The 12,094-nt window shown below is 53.4% G+C and overlaps 2 protein-coding genes across 6 annotated transcripts in view; both read left to right on the forward strand.

Moving 5' to 3' along the window:
- Cep295nl (CEP295 N-terminal like) overlaps positions 1 to 1,912 on the forward strand; it is a 10,225-nt gene extending 8,313 nt beyond the window's left edge. For all 5 annotated transcript variants that reach the window (XM_023699277.1, XM_023699279.1, XM_023699280.1 and 2 more), the window contains one exon: positions 158 to 1,912. In XM_023699277.1, coding sequence (XP_023555045.1) covers positions 273 to 1,904 — 1,632 coding nt within the window. In that variant the 5' untranslated portion in view covers positions 158 to 272 and the 3' untranslated portion in view covers positions 1,905 to 1,912. The remainder of the gene's footprint in view (positions 1 to 157) is intronic.
- Timp2 (TIMP metallopeptidase inhibitor 2) overlaps positions 1 to 12,094 on the forward strand; it is a 44,703-nt gene that overhangs the window by 19,708 nt on the left and 12,901 nt on the right. The window lies entirely within an intron of this gene.

Consider the following 12,094-nt stretch of genomic DNA (forward strand, 5'->3'; position numbering starts at 1 on the left):
TCTTCTTCTTCTTCTTCTTCTTCTTCTTCTTCTTCTTCTTCTTCTTCTTCTTCTTCTTCTTCTCTTTCTCTCTCTCTCTCTCTCTCTCTCTCTCTCTCTCTCTCTCTCTCTCTCTGGGACACTCTAGGAGGCAGTGCATGACCTCCTGTCCTTTTAGGTTGGCCGTGGAATGGTTGTGACACCTGTGGCTCCCCAGGCCCTGTGCCCTTGGAACTCTCCACTCTGGGCTGAGCTCCTTTCTCTCAGAAGCTGTGTCTCCAGAGCTTGAAGAAATGCAGAGAGAAACAGAGCAAGGTGCACAGCCCAGCCTCGCTCCTGAGGACAAAGCCTCTGCTCCAAGGCAGAAGCCCACGTTGCTGCAGGCTGGGGCCAAAGGATCTGTATCTCTGCAGAGAAGACCAGGCAAGCGGCAGCGCAGAAGCCAGCAACTGCAGTACCTGCCTGAGGAGTTGCGGGCAAAGCAGCAGGAGGCCCGAGCCCAGCAAGTCAGACGCCTGCAACGACTGTGCTTAGCCTATCTATGGGGTGGGGCTGCAAGGTGGGCAGTGAGAAGTGAACCCCACTCAGCTGAGCCCATCCTTCGAGGAGCAGCAAGATCCCCTGGGGGCAGACAGAAGTGTAGAGAACCCCTTAAAGAAGAGAGAAGTCACAGGGAAGTGCGACCCAGACAACAAGGCTGGCGCCCCAATTCCCTGAAGAAAACAACAGGGTTGGAGAGATGGGGGACTGCCCCAATGCAGCATCTGAGTCCTCCTGAGAAGAGTAGAGGGAAACAGACTCTTTCAAAGCAGACCAATGGTGGCCGCCAGGGTCAGGTGGGCAGAAGGACTGACCTTGAAAAGCTGACTCCACTCTGGGCCACTGTGGAGGAAATGAAGTTCCTGGAGGGCGAAGAGAAGGAGAGAACCCCCGAGGGGACATGGCAGCTGGGAAAGGGGACCACCACCCACTTTGCTCAAGGCCTGAGAAATAACATAGAGGACCTAGAGCAGCTGTGGCAGGTTAGCTCTACCCACAAGAAGGAAGCCACGCCCTTGGCGTCTCCATGCCAGTGTGGTGACAAGGATGACTGGCAGAAAGAGCTGGAGTCTCTCTGGGAGGAGCTGTTTAATACAAGCAGAAAGCTGAAAGAACATCTGACTTGGCACCTTGAACAGAGGTCCTTGGTAGACCAGAACCCTGCTGGAGAGCAGCTTTTCTTAGAGAGGCAGGGACCCAATAGTGACACCCCTGGAGAGGAAGGGACAGGACACTCAGAAACTGTATCTGCTGCAGAAGTGGACTCCCCCCAGACAGCATCCCAGTGCAGTTTGCTGCAGTTACCAAACCAGGCTGAGAGCACCAAAGAAGGTCATTTGGCCCCACCCATGACCAAGAATGAAAGTCAGATGCCACCTCTCGAGGACGGGGTATCTGTGGACAGAGAGAGTTCAACCCTGCCAAGCCCCAGCCCCAGCCATGAGCCACCCAATCCAGTCCCAGTGGAGAAGGGCTCACCTCCACCTTGCCCGCAGGAGCGGCAGGACCAGGCAGACTGGAGGACATTGAGGCAGGAGCAGAAGACGGGGGTGGAGGGGAGAGGGCAGAAGAGCGCACTGGAGCACACAGAGCACTCCAACATGAGCTTGGAAATCCACTACAAGGCTGAGCTGGAGGAGGAGCGGCGGGCGCGGAGGAAGACTCGCCTGGCCCTTCTGAAGGCCTACCCCACGGGGGTCCCCGCCAGGAAACCAGGACCGGTACCCAGAACCCACTCCCCTCTGTATAGCAGGAGCATCGACGAGGAGCAGCACGATCAGATGGTCCGTGACTTCCAACGGCGGATCTTAGAGCAAAACAAGCTGCATGAGCAGTTTCTAGAAAAAGCCAGGAAGCGTTTGCAAGTGTTTCAGAAAACATGGTAAAGGCGAGAGACCTGCCCGCAATAAATACATCCCTAACAAGGTCTGTACGGATGTCCTGTCCTCCCAAGCCCCCAGGCCTGCGTACAGGGGGTGGCTTGTGGTCACACAAAAATAGGGCCCTGTGTGGGATTCAGGGCTGGTCTAGCCAGAGTACCAGAGACACATCTCCCAGAGGAGGGGTGGTCTTTATGTGCCATAGGCTCCTGTGAAAACTCCAGGTAAATTTGGCTCTTCATTTGCAGGGATATCTGAGGTCAGATGGGCATAGTCTCAAGAATCATCATTTGATGCTTAACACTGGCCGAGACATTGCACCAAAACCTCTCTTAGCCATTCAAACGATGAAACCAACACTGTTTAATAGCCTACATCTTAATGCATTCTTATAAGCTTACTGGGAAGGGGAAAGAAAAGATGTCAGTTGTGCTGGGTGACTTCCTCTGGAAAGACCGCACAGGACACCTGGGGGTCAGTTCAGTCTGTGGATACCCCTGACCCAGCAGCCAGCTAAGCCATGAAAACCCCATACTGGGTAGGTTTAGGGGGGAATGTCTGCAAAGTACAGACTTAGTGACAGGGGCAGGGGTCCACACACTTTTTCTGCAAAGAGAGTATATGTGTAGCCATGTCAGCCAGCTTCTGACCACTGCCCAACTCTTACCCTCAAAGCCAGAAACTGCCATGGAGGACACAGAAACCAAGGGTGTGACAAGTGTGTAAAAGACTTGGTTTATAGAAACAGGTACTGGAGAGGTATGTGTTAGCCCCTGCTCTGGACTAGTCCTTGAGCCTGGATCCCTTCCCTCCCCATCCTTCATCTTCCAAGGACCTCAAGTTTCTTGCCTTGGATCAGCCATCTTTGGCCATGCCACATTGGTATCACTGACCCATGAATGGCCTGATTTAATCTGTATGTATTTTGTAGATGGCATGATGACCTGCTGTGAGCCCACAACCCAAACCGGAGACCCAAAACGTCTCCTGAGAAACATATATTGAGCCACCCATGTGTCTGTGTTTTTTTATACCTGTCTCCTCAGATACAAAGCTGGGGTTGTGGGTTCTCTGTACCCATCAGCATATATGTACGTGCCACCCTCTACTGTTCAGTGTCTCTGGTTTGAATTCTGTAAGAAAGATAAAACACTTTGGGTGATCTTTTGGAAGTGTTTCTTTTCTGTTTTGGCCTTCATACAGTCCCTGGCATCTGCCCCATCATGCCAAGACCAACTTCCTCATCTTCCCTGGGTATGATACCCAACGTGGCTCTCCACCCTCCTTTTTAGGACCACAGCTTCTTTTGTACCTTGGTTTCTGAAAAAAGAACCAAATCCCTAATGCATTTGGGTCAAAAGTCTGGATGTCAAAAATGTGCTTGTGTGATTTAATCCCAACTTTGGGCAACAATTTTTGTTTCAGATGTTTCTGGGAGCTTTGCAGTCCCCAGGTGGGGTGGAGGGGGTGTGGGAACAGTTTGCTCCTTTTCTTCCATTTCTACCGTTTTTTGCTTGGAAGAAGCTGACCTCCTCTAAAATTTGTCACTGACAAATCCTGAGTGCACAGGCCCAAGGAGAACCACAAGGCTTCCATGGAGGTTACAGGTAATAAGCAAAGCTTGTAATGACACCTGAGGAGGGATAGAGCCACAGCGAGGTGCTGGATGCTGACCAGGAGTGTGGCGCTGAGAAACCCAATGAGCACCATGATAATACCTTGTTGCAGAGGGTGCAGTGGCCCCTGATGGGACAGGCAGTGTGTAACCAAGGTCCTCCTGGCGTAGCCTGAAACCACAGCCTCAGAAGTGGATGAGCCTTGCTAGGAGTAGGTTATTTTTGTTTCCATTGCCGAAGGTAGTATTTGTGGCCCATGTTTTCTAAGTGAGGAATTGCCCCTTCTCGGCCACACTAGAGCTAAAAGTAGGTGTGGAAATGGACGGGTGGAAGGGTGACTCATCTTTGCCCCGACAATCACACCCACACTGTCCCCTGGCAGCAGGGTGACACACCCTGGCCTTTTCTACCTGTCTCTGAGAAGGTCAAGAAGGATAGGCTAGCATTGGCCTGGGTCCCTGGAGTAGGTACTAAATCACCCTACCAGGATTCCACCCAGAAAACCAAGATATCATCCAGAAATATGTAAGCACTTTCCTGGCCCACCTGCAGGGCCTGAGGGTCTCAGCAGACCCTCACAGTCATCATGGAATGACTGGGCAGTGGTGCGCAGAGCTCTGGGGCAGGCAGGAGCCTCCCTGGTCCTCCATTTCAGGCCCTCAGCAGCCTCCATGAGGAGACAGCACAGTGGTATGGTGATGCAGGCTCGGCCACCTGACCGTGGCTCAGTGACTGGGGCAGGGTGTCCTCTGTGTGTTTCCTCCTGAGCTGTGTGTCTCCACCTCTATGCTTGGGCCTAGGTTCCAGCTGTCTCTCCCATGCCACCATCATGCTTGACCCAACTGCACGGAAGTACAGGACCCACAGGAGGCTAGACGGCCAGGATTGGCAGTCTAGTTTGGGTTCATGCCCAGCCCTGCAAGCTGCCTGCCCTCACCAGCCTCTGTAGGGCTGGGAAATGGGAGGCAGTGCCACTGGAAGGCACAGATCCTCCCAGAGCTTGGCACAGGGCACTGCCTAGTAGTGGAGAGGCTCAGACATGGAGGATGTGTCTTTCTCCTCCTAAAGCCCTCTCCAGAGGTATGCCTGGGACACTGTTCTAGAGTGTTCTGCAGGCTCCTCCTGGCATCTGCCCTCACATGTAGGGGACAGAGTCCCCGTTCCCCGCTCATCATTTATTAGAACCCTGGTCATTGGTCACTTCATTGAATCCCTGCTTCCTGCCTCATTCTCCCCAAACTACGGGGACTGAACCACATTGCCTTTGAACGTGGCCTGATGGGTGTGGGCTGCTCCCCTGCCCCATCCGCCTGTGGCCAGTGGACCCATACCAGCCTCCAGGACCTCAGCTACATACGTGGATGAGGAAGTAGAGTTTTTACAGTTGACCAGGAGCCTCTCTGAACTGCAGGAGTTCCTCCAATGAGCAGGAAAATGGCAGCGCCATCAGGACCAGGCCTCCAAAAAGAGGTGGGCAGCGTCTGATCTGCAGCCAGCACTCTGGAGGATCGGATGGTTATTTGTCTCCCCAGAGCAGCCCCTGGGACAGTCCAGCTACAGACAGTGGGCTACACTGATGGGGTGCAGGAACATGATCACAGTGTCCCCACTCTAGTTCTCTCCTTGGAGCCTGGAAGCACTGGGGCCTCTGGAGTTCCAGCCTTCACACCCCTGATTCTGTAGCCTTAGACTTACAAGGAGTCAAGTTCAGCCCACAGGCTGCATGCCTTAGGGTCCCACACAGGGGACACAGCTAGCAAATTGTCACTATTGACCAGGCCTGAAACAAGGGTCCATGGGTTCAGCCCTTCTGGTTCACTCCTGAAAATGAGTCAGTGATGAGGAATGGAGGACTGCCCAGGGTCACACAGCTCTGGGCAGCGGCTGAGGAAGGGACCCTCATCAGCCACCTGTGCTTCTGAGCTGTCCCTTACCTCCACCTCTTCTTCTTCCTCCTCCTCCTCCTCCTCAGCCCGTGGTCTTCAGGGGGTTGCAGAGGGCCAGTGGGGTTCCCGGAGTGCCCTCTGTGCTCACTCTGCCTCCTGTCCACGCCCACTGGGCTGCAAGCTGGGGTTTGCAGGGCTGAGCTTGGCTCCTGCATGGGCTCTTGGCGGAGAACTGCAGAGCACGGTTCCCTCCACAAAGCCGCACTGTTCTCAGCAAACCCTCCCAGGAGCGGGAGGCATTTTTTTCAAATGATTCAGCAGCACGTGAAAGGGAAGGGCCAAGCCCAAGGCTCTGGCAGGAGAGCTCGCTGGTCCACAGCGGGGGAGAGGGAGGGTGGCAAGGCATGGGTCGGGGTCCCAGCCGAGACAGAGGGTAGGGGCAGGATCCTGGGGGCCAGGAAGGCTGGGCAAAGAGGCTGAGACTTTTCTCTGCATGACTGAATCGCTCCCAGAGGAAGCCAAAGCAAATGGGCAGGAAATGGAGATGGGAGAGCTGGTCTCCATGGAGACAGACATCCAGTGGACAGCTGCTCACGTGTGCAATAGAATCTTGAGCAGCCAGGCAGGCCTGGCACATTGAGCAGCCAGAGGCCAGCTCGTGAGTGGCATGGCCCAGAGTTGTGTGCACACTTGCTCTCCTCTGATCTGTGCCTGGCACCCCCTTCTCCCTTGCTGGTCTACTCTCCACCACCCCCACTTTTACTCCAAACCTATCTGCTTAAGCAGTTCTCACTCCAGGCCTAAGCGACATAGCTAAGTGTCATCCTCTCCTGGGCAGGCCCAGCACTGCCCCAAAGCTAGGGCTCTGCTTGATTCTTCCCAGGAGCCCCATCTGCTCCTTTTCCCACTCCTTCCCAAGCCTCTGGAACTGCTGGGGGCAGGTACTTTTGGAAGGTCTGGTCTCTCTCAGCTGCTTCAGGGAGGGAATGAGCCCTGGACCCTGCCCACCATCACAGGGCTGTTTTTAATTACGAAGTGGACAGCCCTTTTTTCGGTCTCTTTTCTCTCAAAGGAGCAAACGTGGAGGTCGTTTGTGCTGCTGACCAAAGGGGCTGTCATGGAGAGGCCAGGGCAGGGCAGAGCTCAGGGGGAGCCCCCTAACTGTCCACCCAGGACACCTAGAGGGAACGGTGAGGTCAGAGGTGACAGGTGGATCTGGATACAGCTGCAGACTCCAGGGCACCCGACCTATGAGCTGGTTCTTTGCATTTCTAACACCTGCCACTGCTCACTCCTGCCTGTGTCCTGTGTCCTCCCTGGCACTCAGGGAAGGCCATGGCCTTGGCACCTGGAGAGCCAGCGTAGATCCACATCCTCAGAAGCACAGCGCCCCTTCCCAGTCACCATCTGCCCGTTCCACCAGCACTCACGGCCCTCTCTGCCCCTTGAGGCTGCGAGGTTGGCCTGTGCTGCTAACCTGAGTGAACACCCTCCCAGCGGGAGGGGTCTCACTGTGCCCCACCTCCCAGCCCAGTGAGGCAATGTAATTACGCCCCCCACACAGATCACACAGCCGCCCTCAAGCTGTGCTGAATACGTGACTGAGCCTCTCACTGCAGCTGTCCCAAGGCAATGTCATGGGCTGCGTGGCTGGACTTCTGTCTCTAGCAGAAGGTGCAGAGACCAGGCTTGGGAAACGGGGCCCTGGACTCGGACCTCAGGAGTTCATGGCACCCCCAGGTCCACCCGCCAAAAGAGGTAGCACTTTGGCCAAATTAACCCAAATTCCAAGGTTAAGCAGCCTCAGCCAGGTCAAGGAGCTTTGGCCAGCTCAAGAAGACACGTGGTGGGGTGATGTTGTCCACTTGATAAGGGACAAGAGACTGATCCCGAGTCACTCATGGCAGGCACACACACACCCCCTTGTCTGCAGAGTTTAGACAAAGTACCTGGAACCTGACAGTCTCCTCGCCAACTGTACCACCTGTAAATGCCCAGCACCTCCCTGGAGCCCACAGGATCTTCACCGGGAGGGAGCAGAGGCTGGGTTTTTGTCTGGGAGACAGCATTGTTCTTTTTTTAGTTCCTTCAAAATGATCTGCATGGGAATTCTACCTAGGGACAAGGAAAAGGACCACTCACCTTGGGAGAACATTTGCTGTTGAGCCGCAGGGTGGCCCTAGGCCAGCCAGAGCCACTGGTGGTCACTAGGGTCTTTGGCAAATATGTTGTGACACTTAAGGCCCCCAGCCCACCCTGGAGTGGGGGGACCATGAGCAGATGAATCAGAGGGTGCTTTCCTCAGGAGAGCGGTACCCACGGGCACCCCTCCCAGAGTACAGCCAGAGGCTACAGAAGAGAAGAGATGGGCTTGGGCAGTGCCTGCTGGTGACTAAGAGCGCACCCACCCACCTCGTTCACTGCTCACATGAAATACATGATCCAGTGCTGGATTTTGACCGTGTATTTAGAAGACTATTTCTGAGTCACAGAGACCCCTGTACTTTACCTGGCAGACATTCAGTTTGAAAGGGCTGGGACCAGGGCCACGGAATCAGCATGGAGCCCACTGGGGTGAGGACATGGGTGTCTAGACCTCAGGTTTTCATCTCCAGGCTCGCCTGTGTTCTTGGGCTGGCAGAATGGCCCAAGTGGAGACCGTCCCTTGGGATTTGTTTATGGGAGGGGGAGGGAGAGAAGGAGGCAGTGCAGCAAGATGTAAAGCGAACCGGTGTCCTTCATAAATCCCAAGTGAGACTTGTTTATACTTCCCCAGGAATGTCCTCAGGGCTTCTAGAGCGAGAGGGGGATTCAGAAGGTGTCCGTGTGTGTGTCTTGAGAACACAGCGGCCCACGTGTGGGTGGTGGCCAAGGGGATCATTCGGAAGGAAAACCGGGAACCATGGGTGGGTCAGCAGGTTCTGGCTGGAATCCGTTGCATGTGCTGTGTCCCCCAGCCAAGCCTCAGCCACAGCATGTGCTCACGGCACCCAGGGTTTCCAGCAACCCATGGTATTTGCCCCCTCCCAGGACAAAAGCGGGAAGGTCCCCGCCTCTGTTTTCCTGGGCAGTTGTCATCCTGGACAGCATCTGAACATGGCCTGTACCCTCTGGATTGTCTTCTGTGACCTTGACTTTCCGTCCACCCAGTTCTTTTTCATCCTCGCGCTGGCTGGGTGCAATGGGAATTGTTTTTGCAGGCTCCTCAAAAGAGGGAAGTGACATCATGTGTGTCCTCAGCCCGCAGGAGGGGGGTAGGGGCACTGTGGTTGTGTGTGCTTTGAATTTAGTCGATGGCTGTGCATTCCAGTAGCCAGCATCTGGCAGGGAATTCATCAGGCAGTGTATCACCCTCGATCTCAAACCCAGATGTCGTGTTAACAGCAGCGGGGAGAGGAGAAAAAAGCAAAATCTGAGCTAGCCGTGGTTTTGAGGCACAAAGCAGTTAGAACACGAGTCTGAACAGAGACTTCCCCTCCAGGGCTGCCTCCTGTTCCTTGTGTGGGGGCAGGGAGTGGGGCAGCCTACTGGAGGGGCATGGACAGGACATGGGTGGACTCCAGCCTGGCTCCCGATGGCAGGCCCCATAGGGGTCTAGTTAACATGTGTCTGTGTTTTTAATTCCCCCCAGATTCTTTGGGTCTCTTTGTGCTTTTTCCAGCCCTGTTCTTTAAATGACCTGGGACTCTGAGAGGACTTCCTTCCTGGAGTGGCCTCCTTCCCTCTGCAACCTTGGGATCCATGCTGGTGCGCATGGTGGGGACCATTGCCATGCATGTGACGTGCCCTGGAGAACTCTGCCACTTTTCCTCTTTACCAATAGAAATTGGAGGGGCCAGGGAGATGGCTCAGTGGAATAAGTGCTTCCCTGGCAAGCACAAGGGTCTGAGTTCAATCCCCGGTTCCGCAAAAAAAAAAAAAAAAAAGAAAGAAAGAAAGAAAGAAAAAAGAAACTGGACTTCCAGTTTTCCTGTCTGTCCTCCCCCTGAATTGAGTGCCTCTCCCAAGCCAGGTCTGTTGATCGGCCTCACACCTGTCTCCATATGCTGCTCCTTTAGGGAACAGCCCAGATAAGTACTGGTGCCCAATGTGCTGAGCAGGTCAGCTGGGAGATTCAGAAGCCTCAGCCCAGCCCCTCTCCTCCATCTGTCTCGGGAGGGGGTCAGTATTTTGCGGGAGAGTCTCATAAAGCTGGTTCTTTTCTGCCTGTTTTTTCCCCCTTGTAGTCCTGAGAGTTGAACTCAAGGTTTCTGCACTGAGCTATATCCCCAGCCCTTTTATTTTTTAAATTTTTTTGTAGAACCTGGGATTGAACTCAGGCCCTTGCGCTTGCCAGGGAAGTGCTTATTCCACTGAGCCATCTCCCCCGCCCCCAGCCCTTTTAAATTTTTATTACACGTGCGCACCACCACGCGCAGTCTCAATTGCCATCTCAGCATGCGCTGGGGTTGGGACCAGCACAGCAGGCCCAGGGATTGAACCCCTGGCCCCTGCACCTGTTTGCAGGTGCTTTAATCCACTGAGCTATTTGGCCATCCCTTAGTCTCTTCTTTTCTGACAATTTTTAAAGGGAAAGAGAGTGATCTGCAGCCCAGCCCAAAGCAGCTGTCCAGCAAGCTGCATCCAACCTGCCCCAGGAGTCCATTTGGCACATGGCCAAGACCATGTCCCTATTCCTGGCCTGCAGGAACAGGAGGATTGGCCGCCTCTCTCTCTCTCTCTCTCTCTCTCTCTCTCTCATGTCTAAGATGGCATGGCTGGAAAGTGGCTAATGAGGATTCATCCCTGAAATATCTCCTTTAGATAAAGACTTAGCCCACATTGAGAGTGTTTTGTATGAAAACCTGTAACACATGGGTGGCGGTTGTCTCAGAGTGAGTTCTGATTGCCAGTGGTTGTGTGTATTGAGCATCTTTACGGATTAAGCATTGTGCAGTGTGTGGACCACTGGAAAGCGGTTCCAGGTCTCCATAATAGTCAGAGTTAGGCAGATGGCTCCAGTTGGCCTAGGCTGATTGTGCTGCATGATTATTGAGCAACATAAAGAGCAAACTTTTGACAAGGGTCATCTCTAGCCTGCTTACCAATTTACATAGACATGTTTTTGTGCAGCACTGCAATAAGACATATAGATTAATTGGGTACATAGTAGAAGGAGCTGATGGCAAACTTCACAGGGGCTGTGAGCTTGAGGCTGTCAGGCTCATGCCTGTTCCACCAGACAGGCATTAGCTGAGCACTGCTATTCTACAGCTATTAAGTGAGGTTGACCCGTTATGACCCCCTGGATCCCTGGGTGAACACCTGTACAGGTGTTTGCAGCAGAACGGTTGAAAGATGAAAAATATTTCAAGTGCTGCTAGAGGACAGACTTTCCAAAAGAAAGATAGGGAAGGGCTATTTTTGGTCTGTCTAGAGAAATAAAATAGAGGTTTTCCAAGCAGGGAGGGAGAGGTGGCATTTTGGGCAGAAGAAACTTGCCAGTTTGCAGGTGTGGATGCACTTGGGCACATTCTGGAAGGGTAGTGGTCGGTTTGGGGAGAAAACTGGGGCAGAGATTGTTGGGCATGGACTGCCTAGGTTATTAGCTGGCACTGGGTTGCAAAAAGTCATTTTAGGGAAAAGCAATAGTTAGCCAAGGAAGATGTTTGAATTGGAAGGAATGTGACTCTAGAAAGATGACTGGTGGCAGTGGATAAGAGGGTGGTGTGGGGACACAGGCACAAAGATCCTTGGATCTTGGGTGGTCTATCAAGTAGCTTGCCCCATACATGGCTTTTCAGGATAAGGCCTGGCCTTGCCTGGAAAACAGGAACCTGCCGCATGGGTCAGTACAACAGTTCGCGTGTGTGTGTGTGTGTGTGTGTGTGTGTGTGTGTGTGTGTTTGTCTTTTTGAGACAGGGTCTCACTATGCAATTCAGGCTGACCTTGAGCTTACTTTGTAGCCCAGGCTGGTCTCAAACTTGCAATGATCCTCCTGCCTCAGCCTCTCAATGCTGGGTTTATAGGCATGAGCCACCATGCCTTCCTTCAGTGTGACATTTCTAACAGAAGCAGAAATAGGGCTTGGGCCCACGTGGGGCCATGTATTGTGGTATGGCACTGAGGAGAAGCTGGGGTCCAGACCACATTTCTGGGGTCAAAAGGATGGATACAGAAGGGGCTCGAATGTGCCAGATTGTCCCTGCTTCTGTGGGAAAAAGACAGCTGTGACCAGCAGTTTCCGAAAGACCTGAGCCTACCACTTGGGTGGGGGAGGCTTTCTGCGCCTGGCACTATCCCCTCCTGCATCACCGTTTTGCTTGTATGCACAATAACTTGCCCAGGGTGACCCACACTCCACATTTGGGGAGGCAAAGCTTTTAAAGCCATTAAAGCAGGCCATGCCACTAGCACATAACCTCAAAGGAAAAAAAGGAAGACCCTGCTCCTGTGACATGAACTGCTGGCACTTGTTGTCAGATTACCAAGGAGAGAATGGCATCCTGCCTTAATTGCTTATAGAAAGCTTCTGGGCAGGACCTATCAGCAGCCTCAGGTTTCAGAACATTCTGGAACCTGCTGGACGTTCTTCTCCAAGTCATTATCTTTGCTTGTGGGCTAGGGTGCTCTTTCTGTCTGGCCTCCTTCTGCAGCATCTGTCCCTTAGTTTGGCCAGCCTTGCTTGTAGCATTTCTTTTTTTTTTTTTTTTT

The sequence above is a fragment of the Octodon degus genome, unplaced genomic scaffold (assembly GCF_000260255.1).
Source record: "Octodon degus isolate 3935 unplaced genomic scaffold, OctDeg1.0 scaffold00112, whole genome shotgun sequence".
Lineage (NCBI taxonomy): Eukaryota > Metazoa > Chordata > Mammalia > Rodentia > Octodontidae > Octodon > Octodon degus.